At 51.8% G+C, this 14079-nt stretch overlaps 1 protein-coding gene across 1 annotated transcript; it reads left to right on the top strand.

Moving 5' to 3' along the window:
* Positions 1-277: 277 nt before the first annotated feature.
* On the top strand, positions 278-4454 carry CXCL14 (C-X-C motif chemokine ligand 14; the record flags this gene model as incomplete). Its single annotated transcript, XM_084252466.1, has 3 exons — positions 278-341; positions 507-612; positions 4184-4454. 3 exons carry the CDS (start codon positions 278-280, stop codon positions 4362-4364), a joined length of 351 nt encoding a protein of 116 aa, XP_084108592.1. The 3' UTR covers positions 4365-4454.
* Positions 4455-14079: the final 9625 nt, after the last annotated feature.

The raw sequence follows: 14079 nt of genomic DNA, 5'->3' as shown, positions 1-14079 counted from the left end.
AGTTCTGCATATTAATGAGCTCGCTCGCTGCGAGGGCAGGAGCGGATTTAAAAGAGGCCTGGGCGGGCGGAGGGAGGCTGTGGAGAGAGCGCAGAGCAGAGCGCAGAGCAGAGCGCACAGCTCCAGCCCCGAGGCACCCACCGACGGGTGCGGCGAGAGCCAGCGGAGCCAGGAGGCTCGTTCCAGACCCGAGAGGCGATCGGGGCGGCATCTCCGGGTCGCGGCACAGACACTCGGGCGCCCTCCTCGAGTCCCAGCTCCAGCCCCTCCGGCCAGCATGAGGCTTCTGACGGCCGCGCTGCTTCTGCTGCTCCTGGCGCTGTGCGCCGCGCGCGTGGACGGTGAGTGCCCAAGCAGTCCCAAATGCTGCCCCGTCCCGTTCTGGGAAACCCAAATGCCAACTGCTAGCTGCCTGCGGCACCAGGGGTTCTGGGTGGGCCCCGAGGGCAGATTAGGGGCAGCAAACCCCGCGCACAACTGAGAGGACCCTGCGCGCTCTCCCGCAGGGTCGAAATGCAAGTGCTCCCGAAAGGGGCCCAAGATCCGCTACAGCGACGTGAAGAAGCTGGAGATGAAGCCAAAGTACCCGCACTGCGAGGAGAAGATGCTTATGTGAGTTCTGGCTCCTCACGCGGAGCTTGCGCGCGCTGTCTTAACCCGGTGCTAGGGCACAGCCTGGGGCTGGGTCAGACTGACAAACCTTTCTCTCCCAGTTTGGCAAGGCCTTGGGAAGCCTTTGTAAATGCCCGGCGAGTCCTTAGGACGCTGGCGCGACAATCTGGAAGAGTTTGGAAGGAGGGTCACTTTCCTGTGCTCCCGAAACAGCCTCTTGGAAGAGTTCACCCCTGCGAGGATTCAAATGAGTGGCCTCAGTGTCTGCGCTGCCCACCTTTCTAGGGCCATCCCGGGTTAGATGGTTCCCGTGCGTCCACTTAGAACACCCAGACTGAAATCATTTAGAATGCACCCAGAACTACTGCGCTTGCACCCAAACTCTGAACCTTGCTACCTCTGTTACAGGGGGATTAAAGCAACTATTGTCTCAAGTCCTCAGGCTCTCCCTCTAGAGCTTTTTTCCCTCCAATCAAGGGGCCAGGGATGGCCAGTTTGGGGCCGCTAGTGATTTCATTTTGAAAATGACCGTGGCTCTGCCATCACCAGCTGGGATTCTTGGGGGTCGGGGAGGCTGAGCAGGGCTGTGTAGAGTTTCTGCTGGGGTTAATGTGCCACGCGGCTGGAGCCCTGCTTGGTGGGGTTGTGGGGAATATTTTAAAAACTGGGGCAGAGTGAGAGAACACTGCGTTTCCTTGCTCCTTGCCTTCCCAATTAACCACTTGAGGCCAGCACCACTGTTTCCCCATCAATACGCTCTTGGCCAGGAAGGGAGCCCTTGGCAAAGCAGCTACCAAATATCTGCCACGGACCATTGGCCCCTCTTCCTCTCCCCCAGAAACAGGACACACTTTATTCTCAGTCTGGGCAAGTGCCTTCCGTCCAGCGCACCCGCTGGCCCAAAGGCCTCCACACAGTGTCAGTGAAGGCAGCCCCCCGCCCCCACTGCCACCAGGAGGCTGCTCAGTCGCTGGGCCTGAGTTGAACCCCCCTGCCTGCCTTCCGGGCACCTAAATTAACCTCCCTGTCCCTGCCCCTTGCCTTGGGAGACCCACGATCAAAAAAAATCCCCAGAAAATCCTTTTTGGTTGGTGCCAGGGGTTAAATTGTCTGGAGGAGGGGCTATAAGACCCTCTGGTCTTCCAGCTTGAGGGCTAAACATGACAGGGACATTGCAAGTTAAATCTGCATTCCTCTAAGTGCTAAACAGCACTCCATATGCCAAGAGAGGTCAGGAGATCTTGCAAGGGAGGAGAAACAGGACATCTCAAAAGGACAGAACCCTCAGTAAACAGGCTTGCCCTTTTACCTGACTATACTTCTCAGAATAGAGAGGAAACTGACAGCCAGGCCAGTGCATACAAAAACTTTATGTAGCTTGTGAAAACCTGCAGGGGCCTCATGATGTCCTGACACCATCATCACTCCCCTACCACCCCACACCCAATCCTACCTACACCTAAAGGGCTGGAGGCTCTGCAGCCTTCTCAAGCTCCTAAGATTCTCTAGCTCAGAAAACTTTTGCCAAAGCAGGTTTTCAGTCACAGAAGCTTAACAGAAGCAAGTTTTCCAACTCACCCTGAGTCACCCAGAAATCTCTGCTAAGGCTGGGGTGAGGAGCGGGGAGCAATTTGCTTTGCAAGTGGGAGTCTTTGCACTCAGAAGGGTCTGGGAGAGTCTAGACTCTAGGAAGGGTAGTATATGTCATATGTCCAATGAGCTCTCACCAAAATCCTTGGCACCCCAGAACTTCCAAGGGCAGGGACACAGGACCCAGAATTTCTGAGTTTTTGCTGAGGTCAGAAATCCTCCTGTCTTCATCTCACAACCAATTTTACAGTCCCAATATTGTGACAGAATATTTGAGTACTGTGGTGGGACAGCTGGGTGTCCTCTCCTGCTCCCCTATCCCTCCCCTGCTCCCCAACCTTCGGAAGGAGAACCTAATTGAGAAGGGGATTTTTACAGCCTTTGCCATGTCCTTTCATTCCAAGAGCGAAACATTCATGCATTGGCAAAATTCGCGCAGATGGCTATAGTACCTTCCATAGAGGAGGAAACCACTGGAACCCCCTCTGAATCCAGCCCCAAGCTGGAGACCTACGAGGAGGGACCAGGCCCAGGGAGAGACAGGTCTCAGAGAGGGCCAGGGAACGCCTGGCATTAGCAAAGAGCTGTCCCTGCCCCTGGAAGCACAGGTCATAGTGGGGAACTAGAAACACGAAGTTCAGAGAAGGGAAGAGAAATGATGCCCCCGAACTATTCTGCCCTCATTCTAGCAGCAAGATCTGATCTTCTCCATTAGGAAACTGAGTTCATGGCAACACTGCTCCCTTCCAGATCTTGGCCCATGCACCCTTTACCTGTGGGGGACAAACTCCCCTTTCTCCCTTTCCATTCTTCCCACTGCAACTTCCAACCGTGCCCTATTGCCCCCTCACTCCCCAGCACCCCAGTCCACCTCTATACCTTATTCTTGCTGTGAACCTCACTTCTCACCTTCCCCTGGGTGGTCCCTCCTTCTCCAATGCCATCCTTCCTTCTCTAACCAGAAGCTTCTCCTGTGGCCTGACTGGCCCTGGCTGAGGGGGCACAGCAATCCTGGGCAGCAGTCTCCCCCTCCAGGCTGGAACCCACACACTAAGGCTTGTCTTCCCCTTTGGCCAGCGCCTTATAGTAACTATTCACTGTGCATCTGCCAGGTGCCAGGTACGTCCCATAGATTAGAACCATTAATCATCCCAGTAGCCCTAAGGGGCAGACAGGTCCCATTGTTATACCCATTTTACAGATGGGCAAACTGGATTCAGAACAGTTAGCCCAGATGCCACAGACAGACCTAGAATTCAAACCCAGCTCTGTGTTCATTGATGTCACCTGCTTCTCTCCCACATGGCTAGGCCTCCACTGGGTATTGGCACATTACCAGAGAGAGCCCTGAGGGAGCTCATCCTCCTGCCTGAAGGTGGGATAGCTGGCACTTCATTCTCAGGAGCCAAAATGGGCTTCAAGTCTGACAAGACAGCTTTGCGATCAGCCAATGCCGGGGCCCAGGATAGTCTGCAGGGGAAGTGAGGTTTGAAGCATCAGAGACCACAGTACGTGCAGGGCGTGTCCTGGCTACACGTGGAGCCAAGGAAAGAGGTTTTGGCACATGCACCTTGTGGCATTAGCTCTACCTCTCCATCCCTGCTTCAGAGGAGCCAGAAGAATACCCCGATGTTCGATCCTCAAGGGGAATGTGAGCCCTGTAGACATCACCCTGCTTGGGAGTCAGGATGGGGGACAATCCTAGACTCTGAGAATTGGAGGGGTGGAGAGAAAGTGAGGGCCACTCACCCCATCAGGCTTAGACCTTAACATGGAGCCAGAGATTAAGGGGACACAAAGAACCTTCCCAAGAGCCAGCCAGGGAGTGGACACTTTGGCTCTCTTGAAAGGAGGGAGGAAGCCACTGTCTTTACCCTGATTTGGGGCCCTGCTTTGAGACAGACCAGGGTCACCTACAGGCCACACTGAATGGCTATCATTCCGGTTCCTCAAACCTCCACCCCATCCTGCTCCATTTCAGCATCACCACCAAGAGCGTATCCAGGTACCGGGGTCAGGAGCACTGCCTGCACCCCAAGCTGCAGAGCACCAAGCGGTTCATCAAGTGGTACAACGCCTGGAATGAGAAGCGCAGGTATGCCCCGCCTCCTCTCACCTGCCCTCCTCCTTCCCAGCAGATGCACGTTCTAGGCCCCTTCTAGGTCATCCTGCCCCATCTGACACGTGCGTATCCACCACAATAGCTGGGACAAGCAGACACCCAGCCTCTGCTTACATAGCCCCAGGAACTAGGACCCCATCACTTGAAGCAGGCCACTTGTCTTGGACAGACAGTAGTAAGCATCAGGCATTTCTCCTCTTGTGGACCAAAGTTTTCCTCATTCTAACTTTTATATTACAGTCTCAGTTCATCTTACTTAAGTAACTTAAGTTCTCTGACCCCCAGCTTCCCACTGTCAAATGGCTCAGTGAGCACCTGGCCTGGTTCTTCTCTGTGATTCTTGTGGAGTGAAACGTGACCACTTATATGTCATGTTTATTAGCGATAAAACTGTGGGTACAACCACAGGTGATGAGGAAGACTCCTTGCCAACAACGCATTCTCCCTCAAGGCACTGTATGCCCCCTGCTGCCCAGAAACCTGACAGGCTTCTTCCCACACTGGGGCAGGGAGGGACCTTGGGTTTCACCCTTTAAAATCAGAGCCACCTTTAACTCCAGGGGACAGCAGTGGCCAGATGGCCAAGCCCTGAGCCAGATCCCTGCCCTCTGTGGGATGTTTCCCTGTTATCAGAAGATGGCTTCTCAGCTATAATGCCCTGAGGTCCTGTGTCTGGCCTAAGGGAGGCATGTTCCGGGCCCCCGTCTGCCACATATAGGTGAGCCTGTCCTGGAGCAGATCAAGTCCTCCCACACTGGACCTATTACACCTATACATGCATAGCATGGCCAGGGGAACACGCACGGGGGCAATGCCTGCACTTCGGCCCAGAGAGGACTAAGTGGGGTGGGGAGGGACTGGCTTGAGAGACTGGCATAGAGTCAGGTCTCCAGTGTCACCTTCCCACTCCCTATAGCAGGCACCTCCACCACCCGCATTTCCCAGCCTGACCCTTCCACCCTGAGCTCGGCCCATGACCAGCTCTCCCACAGCTGACACTCGGGTTCAGCCGCAGTACCTGAGCCTTTTCTTGCTGCTCCCAAACTGCCTCATCTGCAGTTACTTGAAATAGAAAGTGATGAGAGGGAGAGATTATTTTCTATAAATCTGATGGGAATGCAGCCCTCTTTCTGGTCAGGGCAGGTACTCACGTGGCAAAAGCAAGACCTGTCCTGTCTATTATCTGTCACCCTCTGGGCTGTGTGTCATCACAAGTGGAACGAGGCCAACCCTAGGGCCTGTTCATGGAAGTCTGAGAGCATGGGACTGCTGGGACACCCTCAAGCCTTTGCTGAACTTTGTCCTTCCCCTCCCCCCGGGCCACAGCTTTGATGGAGAGAAGCAGGCCTGGCCCCTGCAGCCCTGCCTTTTTTATTTCTGCAAATTTCAAAGATGAGAGCAACGTGAGCACCTTGTTATCCAGCCTCCCATCATTTCATTACAGAATGAGTTCATCTCTTGCTCTGGAGTTACTGGATCCCTCTCCCTCCCCAATTCCTTCCAACCACCCCCACCAAAAAAAAAAAAAAAAAAAAGGTTTAGGATGTCTTCATGAGTGGAGATAAAGGAACAAGCTGAAGTGCTCTTTGCTAGACCTAGGGTGAGAAGAAGGCAACTAGGTGGCTCAGGGCCCAAGGAGGCCACTGGAGAGCTCTGAGCCCTGGGCTCTGGGCTGCCCCGATGATTACAGTGCAGATCATGGTGACCTTACTCAGAAATCAGGAAGGAGGCAGAGGGAGCTGTGGACTGTGTGATGTGTGGCCCCCAGGGGCAGCCACTGTGTAGAATGAGCAGGATTAAAATTCCTAAATAGACATGGTGAAGAGAAAGGTCAACTTGTGAATGCACACAGGCCTGACCACTACTGGAGAAAGTGACCACCAGGCAAGGCTCTCTGATGCCCAGGCCTACCCACCACCCTTAGTTTTCAGGCAGTGGCTTCTAGAACCGCTGTCTGGAGTATATGCTTTCTTGAAGCAAAACACAAAGATCAAGTGGAGGGAGACGATGCCCTGACCCATTTTCTCTAGGCAAGTGCAGACGGGGACATGGACAAGAGGGGCAGGAGCAGCCCACCACGCAGGAGACGGACCTGTCCCCACCACTGACAGTCAGTGGTCGCTGCGCAAAGCTCAGTGTTTGTGCCTCAGGTTCCTCATGTACAAAGAGAGTTTACTCCATGAGCCCCTGAGGATAAAATGAGATGGCAGAAGTGAGGCTCTTAAGAAGGGACAAAGCCATTGTGGTGAGCTTTTGTGGCGTGCGTGCGGGCATCCTTGAGATGCTCCCGTCTCCCCCAGCCCCCTCATCCCCCCACCCACGCCCCACCACCCCAGGCTCCTGTAGTCCTGGGAGGGGCACCCTAAAAGGATAAGATTGAAGCAGCTGAGCCATCAGCCTGTGCATTGCCCCCATCATGCCCCCTGAGCCACTTACAGTATGTTTTCTCCTCCTAGGGTCTACGAAGAATAGGGTGAAAAGTCCGATGGGAAAACTTCACACCGGTTGGGATACGAGCAAAAGACTTTGCAGATTGAAAACAAAACAAAACAAAGAAACAAACAAAACAAAACAAAAAATCCTTTCTTTCTCACAGGCATAAGACACAAATTACATATTGTTACAAAGCACTTTTTACCAAGGGTCAGTTTTTACATTTTATAGCTGTGTGGAAAGGCTTCCAGATGTGAGACCCGTCTCTTTTGCGCTCCAGACTTCATTACAGGCTGCTTTTTACCGAAAAGGGGGAAACTCATGCCTTTCCTTTGTAAAAAAATGCTTTTTGTATTTGTCCAGACATCTGAGCTTTATAAGCGCCTGGGCGGAACAGGGAGCTTGGTGGAGACGTTTCAGAGCAGCGTGGCTCTGTTCCTAGCACAGGAGCTTCCGCTCCCCGGTCCTGGCGCCTCAGCACAGCTGCCGCCGGCTCTCCTGGGCTCAGGGTCGGCTGCGGACTCTGGGGGACTCCACAGTGGCCCCCGTGGCCGGGCAAGAGGGGGCAGATCTCTCTCTCTGCATCTGTTCTTTGAGGAACTGGACTTGGGCTGCCAGGGCAGTGCGCTTGACCCCCGGGGTTAATTTTGACACACTCTAGGAGACACTTCCAAGATCCTGGGGTGGTGAAGCAAAGATCCTTAGGGAAGGGGCTGGGTTTTCTCTCTGACCTGAGGGTCTGCAAAAGGTTCACTGCTACGATAATTAACGCTTTGGAAGCACGTTAAGTCCCCAATACTGTTAGCGAAAACCTTAGGAGAAAACTTACAAATCTATGAATATATAAGCTATAGCTACAGACGTGCATTCTGTTGACAAGAGAGAACCTTAAGCATGTTTCCTTCCCCCGTCTCTGCGGGACGTGCAGCACTGAACCATCTATCTGTGATCCCCCTTGCGATTTTCATGTTAAACAGTGCAGTCCTCCCGTGGAAGCTAAGACAACCACGCACCCTGTCCTTTGTAAATACACTCTGAAGAGCACCCCTCCACCCTCCGCCCCTCCAGGACATGCCATGCTGTACTGCTGTGGCCTGTGTTACGGAGATGTCAGAAACCATTAGTGTCGCATGCAGGTTTCATATTCTTTCTAAGACAAAAAGAAAAGTAATAAAATATATTTGAAATGTACCAAAATTCTAGGCTACTGACTTTATTTTTCTATTTAAGCCAGGATGACAATCGAATAAACATCTACCACATCCTGAATAAACAGACACAGATGTACCAAAGGAAACCTGGTGTTTCCCAAATACCTATCAACACTGCACCTCCATGGAAAGTCATTCCAGTCCCAGAGACGGAAGCCAGGTCTTAAGGCCAGACCTGCATATGTGGGGACAGCTACATCAGAGCAGCCCCGTCAGTTCACATGGGACTGCAGAGTCACACTGTGGTCATTCGGAGAAGATAGTACATGAGTCTACATCCCTGAGGTTCAGGGCCCCACTATTGCAGTGGATTTGGGGGTGAGGGGAGGATAAGAGTGCCCACCCAGAGGCTGTGGGGCTCTGGACCCACACCTAAGTAGATGGCGCAGCTCTGTGTCTGCTTTTGCAAGTTGGACTGGCCCAGACAGAACAAGCAAAGCACTCAGGACACAGGGCACGGCGAGCACTTGGTCGGCACAGGCTCATGTAATATGCACAGGCCACACCACTGCCCAGGGTCCCACATCTCAACTGCATCCCGTCAGCCAAGCCCTGATAACCCTGGGCCCACCGGGTTATCATTAGCACACAAGCTTTCAACCTGTCTTGTCTGCTACACTGTGAGCCAGGAGCCAGTCACACATGCCCCCTTCCCCTTCGAGGATGCTTTCCTGAGGTGCATGCTGTCCTTAGGGACACACAGCATGAACTGTCCTAGCAGGTTCTCGGCAGGGTGCTATCACAGACCCATTCCATCACAGCCTCATCTGGCAGCACCCTCACACTAAATGTATTCCTGAGGAAATTGAGAACCAGGGAGGTTGAGAAAGTTGCCCGTGGTCACTCAGCTGATTGCTCCAATGAATAAACCTGATAGCAGGAGCAGGAGCCAAGGCCATGCTGGACAGAGGCACACAGAATGCCTGGGTGGGTCCCACTTTTCCTTTCATAATAGAAAGAAGAGAGCCGGGACAGGAGAGTCCAGAGACCAGCAGACAGGGCAGCCCCAGAAGGACAGAGCACACAGGCAGGGAGAGCAGAGACCAGGCTCCTCTTTGCAGGAGCTCTGAGCTCTGCTTGGCCCCACATCCGCACCAGTGGGGCTTCACAAGGGAGGGGCCACGACAAGGAAGTCAGCTTAAAAAGCCCCTCCGCCCCTCAGTCCCCAAACCAGCACCCTACCCCTGCCCCATCATGCAAAGGCTGCTCGTTGCTGGCACCGTACACAGGATGCTCTGCGTTTCTCTCAAAGTTTCCAGTTTCATCTCCCACTTATTCTAAACACTCCACACACCCCTCAGTCCTGCTCAGGGGCCTCCTCTCTCCCTCTGAGGACCTAGTGCCAGCAAGTGGTCTGACCTCCCAAATCCCAAACTGGATTCTTGACAGCAGTAACCATGCCCCTGACAGCATGCCAGGCTCTGACCTGAGCACTCGCCTGGCGTGCTCTGCCCCTGCCCTCCTGTCAGGCTGTGCCAAAGGCCCAGAAGAGTCAAGCACGGATGGTGAGTCTTCAAGCACCAGTCGTCAGAGAGCAGAAGGAGTGGGGTTGTGGGTGGATGTCTCAGCCCTGACAGAGACTGTGTGTCCCTGGAGAACAGAGGCTGGCGATGCTTCTGTGGGTGATTTGGACCCTGCTTGCCAACAGTGGGCTCAGCTAGACCCCTAAGAAGGGACTCTCAGTCCCAGCACTTCACCAAACACTAAATGAAGGCCCTCCAGTGCCCATGATGGTGCCCAGCTCCAGGGAAAGATGCCCTTTTTCCCACCTCTGGAGCCATTTTCCATAGTTTTTCTCCTCTGGGTTTCCCAGCAGCCCTATGTCCACCCACCACATTCCAGAAAGGACAGTAACCGGTGCAGCAAAGCAAGGCCAGGCTGCCTTTCTGAGCAGCAATCCTGGGCCTCCCTGGGGAGAGGCGAGCATGGGGCAGCTCAGGCCCTGGTGCAGATCCCACTCCAGAGCCTCACTCCCTCAGACAGGCGTGGTTAGAACTCACATGCCATGGCCTGATCCCCCACTCCTACAAGCCAGTCCTGAGCAGATATCTATGGTGCTCCAGGCCTGACTTCTGGACAGCCGAGGCCTCAGAGAGTGCCAGCCCAGCTCTGCAGACCCTCTTCTTCCCCCAGCCAAACCTCCTCAGACCCCCTCCACCCTGTGTGTTTACCTGGGGTCAGAGCAGCTACATAATGTCAAGGCCTGATGTAAAAGATGTAGGGTGCCCTGATCAAAAATTATCAAGAATTTCAAGGTGGCAACAGCAGAGCTTGGAGCCCCAGCACGGGCTCTGCGCACCTCACATGTCACACACATCTGGACGCACAATTTGGCCCTGAGTTATCACAGGATTTGCACTGCAATTTAACAGTTTCATTTAAGTGAGCATCTAACAAGATGTGTTCTCAGAAGCCAGGAACTGTGTCTTACCCTTCTTTATACAAACTCCCAGGCCCTGTGAGAGCACTTAGGAGGCTCTCAAATGCTGTGACAGGCAGAGTCTAAGAAGCTCCCTGAGATTATACCCTCTGCACCTTTCACTGAGCTACCACTGTGTGCAAAGCACATTGCTGAGCACCGGGAGAAGAGTGGCTGGGGAAGATGTCCTTAAAGGGCAGAGTTCAATCACTCACTCACCCACAGTGCCTCCTTATAAAGCACATGCTCAGTGCAGGAGACAGAGTTGGATGCTAGGACCATCCCAGTCTGCCAGGCAGACAAACACACCACCTGAAATTGCATGTCGCTTTAAGCCTTCTGCTAGAGGGTTGCATAGCAGGGTCTGGTGGCACCCCAAATGGACACCACGCCTTGGAGGGGGTGAGCCCTGACCAAGACCCCATCAGTCCTAGCAAGGCTCGTGGCAAATCACAAGTTGTCCTCAGGCAACAGTAGAAAGTATTGATTCCATCCGGGCTCTGACATGTCGGTGGTGCCTTGTGAGCACGTGCATGAGACAGGTCAACGGAGACCGAGAGCGCCAAGGGCGGAAAGCAAGACAGCTGAGGAAATTCAGCGGGGTCTCAGGAAGGATCATGGCCCTGCTAAACAGTCACAGACACCAACCACAACTCCAACCTCCATTCCCATGTCCACCATCTCTCTTCCCTCCTTCATCATCACCTCCAGTCTGTTCTGCCAGAGACCCTTGGCTGGGGCCACCCCAACTTCACGGGTAAGGAAACCCACCACAGCATTTCTGCTCACCCTCCCACAAGGAAAACACTATGCACTGATTTTAAGCACTTAGGATGTTTTCCTTCTGCCCCCTCCTTTTTGGAAAAGTTGAATAAATATTCCTGAAGGTGATCAAGAAAGCAATAACACCCAAAGCAATTTTCTTACTTTCAAGGTAACAACAGCCAACTTCGTCCACCCAGACGGCCCTGACCTGCACCACCAGAGGGCAGCAAAGTGCAGGGAGGAGTTCCCTGAGGCCTGGGGACACCCATGACACAGGGACTGCCCTAGGCATGGCTTTCTGTGAGCCAGACCCTGTGCTGAGGGCCTGATAGGCCCTATCCCATTGAATCCTCTATTATTAGCTCCAGTAGGGATGAGGAAACCAAGGCTCAGTGAGGTGAACACATTCCCTATGTTCACGAAACTAGCAGGGTTCTATCCCCGGCCCACAGAAGACTCTGCCAGGACCTCAGTCAGAGGCTCACCTCCTGTCAATAATCCCAGGCTAACTTGAGCAGGTCAACCAGCCCCAGCCAGGTTTGCTTTGCATGCTGCTCGGCTCCTTTCCTCTTTTCAAGGCAGGAGACTGTAGCAGCCACGTGTGCCTCGAGGGCGCCGCCCACTGACCCAACAAAGCGAGCCTGCCTGAGAGACGCCAGGGCCCCCGCACTTGGCAGACACAAATTCCGCTGGAACGGGAGCAACCAGAGATTTTATCAAACCCCACAGCCACCACCAAATAGGATGACTGAACAAATTGACTATGACAGCTTTGAATTCAACCGAATGTTCCGTTACAAACAAGCTGAAAACATAAGAGAAACCCCACCAAATGGGAGAACATTTTTGCACCCAACACTAATGATAAAGGACTGATCACAAAAATCTGCAAAGAGCTGATGAGACTCAGCAACAACAAAGAAAATAATCCAGTCAAAAAATGGGCAGAAGAGCTAAAAAGAAACTTCTCTGAAGAGGAAATGCAAATGGCCAACAGGCATATGAAAAAATGTTCAACATCACTTGTCATCAGGGAAATGCAAACCAAAACTACCATGAGATACCATCTCACACCAGTGAGAATGGCACATATTAAAAAAACTAGCAACAACAAATGTTGGCGAGGGTGTGGAGAAAAAGGAACACTTCTGCACTGTTGGTGGGAGTGCAAACTCGTCCAACCATTATGGAGAGCTGTGTGGAGATTTCTGGACCTACTAAACATAGAGCTTCCATATGATCCAGCAATTCCACTCCTAGGTATTTACCCAAAGGACACAGAAACATCAATTCCAAAGAGCACCTGCACCCCTATGTTTATAGCAGCACTGTTTACAATAGCTAAGCTTTGGAAACAACCCAAATGCCCAAAAATAGATGACTGGATCAAGAAGATGTGGTACATATATACCATGGAATATTACTCAGCATTCAAAAAAGATAAACACATGCAATTTGCAGCAACATGGATGGCACTGGAAGGGATCATGCTCAGCGAAATAAGCCAAAAAGAAAAAGAAAAATACCGGATGGTCTCACTCATAGCAGGAATCTAGAGAACTTAAATAAGGGACCAGGAAAATGAATATAAGAAAGTGAAAATCAAAATCAACAGAAAACTATGAACCAGAGACACTTTTTGGGGGGTGGGGGGCGGGAGGGGAAGGATTGGGGTCAGAATGGGGCGTTTGCAATTGTATGGGGGAATATAAAAATAAAATTTATTATTTAAAAAAAAAAGAAGTGGTTTTTAAAAATGAATTCAAAGCTGGATTTAAAATAATCAGCCAGGGGGCCTTCCTGGTGGCGCAAGAGGTTAAGCGTTAGCACTATGAAGCGATTCGCAGGTACTGCAGCGCGAGTTCCATCCCCGGCCAGGGCGGGGAACCACATGGCGCAGCAGACCTCTCCTGTCTCACCCACTGCTCCCGTCAACAATGTATTTCAGTCAGTCTGCCTGTTCTGTTCCCCACTTTGTCTCTGGTGAATCCTCTCACCCGCCGCACCTCTGGCCTGTACTCCAGCACTTGTATGCATAAATAAATAAATCTTTAAAAATAAATAAATAAAATAATCAGCCTGTTTGACTGCGAGGAGAGTTGATATTCCGGGATGAGTAGTAGGCACAGTTCACTGAATGCAGATGAGGCTTCTCATCTAATCTTCAGTCACCTCCCGCTCCCCCTGTTCACCGCAGCAAAAGGACAGTGAAGCAACAGTCTCTTTCTTTCAAACTGTTGTTTCCTTAGAAGTCATTTGAAGACAACTCTCACAGGAGTCATTTCTACATTATAAAGCCTTTCTCTCTTCCCGCAGAAATAATGACCAGCAGAGACAGATTGGAGTTCAGTATTTGCATTGGTACAGCCAAAAAAAAATTTATGAACTAAGAAAATGATGTGAGAAAGAATACCTTTCAACTTTTTAGAGCTGCTAAAATACCAGCCCTGCTGATACCCCATACCTTAAGGAGCAGCAACGTTTAATAAAAACAACAAAATCACAATCAATATTTATTGACTGTTTTCTCACCAAACTCTATTACTAGTCCCATCTTACAGATGACGAACTTAAGCAATTAGTCTGAGGTCACACAGTAGGCAAGTGGTCATGGCAATGTTAAAATCTTTGAATAGCCTAAGTGGGGGTGACCACATGTCCTGGTTTGTCTGGGACAGTCCTGTCTATGACCATCATCCCAGAGTAATTATAAAGAATTTCACTCAGATGAATTCTAGTGTACTGGATAAATCATATGACTGTTCCACGTACAGGACTGAGCAGGAAAGTACACAGGGTGTGGGATTGGGCGGTGTCAATGAAACAATTAGTCAACCTCTTCCCTTGAACAACTTATTTCTAGATGAGTGTGGGCCCTTTGGAAGTCATGGTGACTCTTTAATCTCACAGAGCACTTATAGAATATT

This window comes from Talpa europaea, assembly GCF_964194135.1.
Source record: "Talpa europaea genome assembly, chromosome: 13".
Lineage (NCBI taxonomy): Eukaryota > Metazoa > Chordata > Mammalia > Eulipotyphla > Talpidae > Talpa > Talpa europaea.
This window is presented reverse-complemented; position numbering and strand designations above follow the sequence as displayed.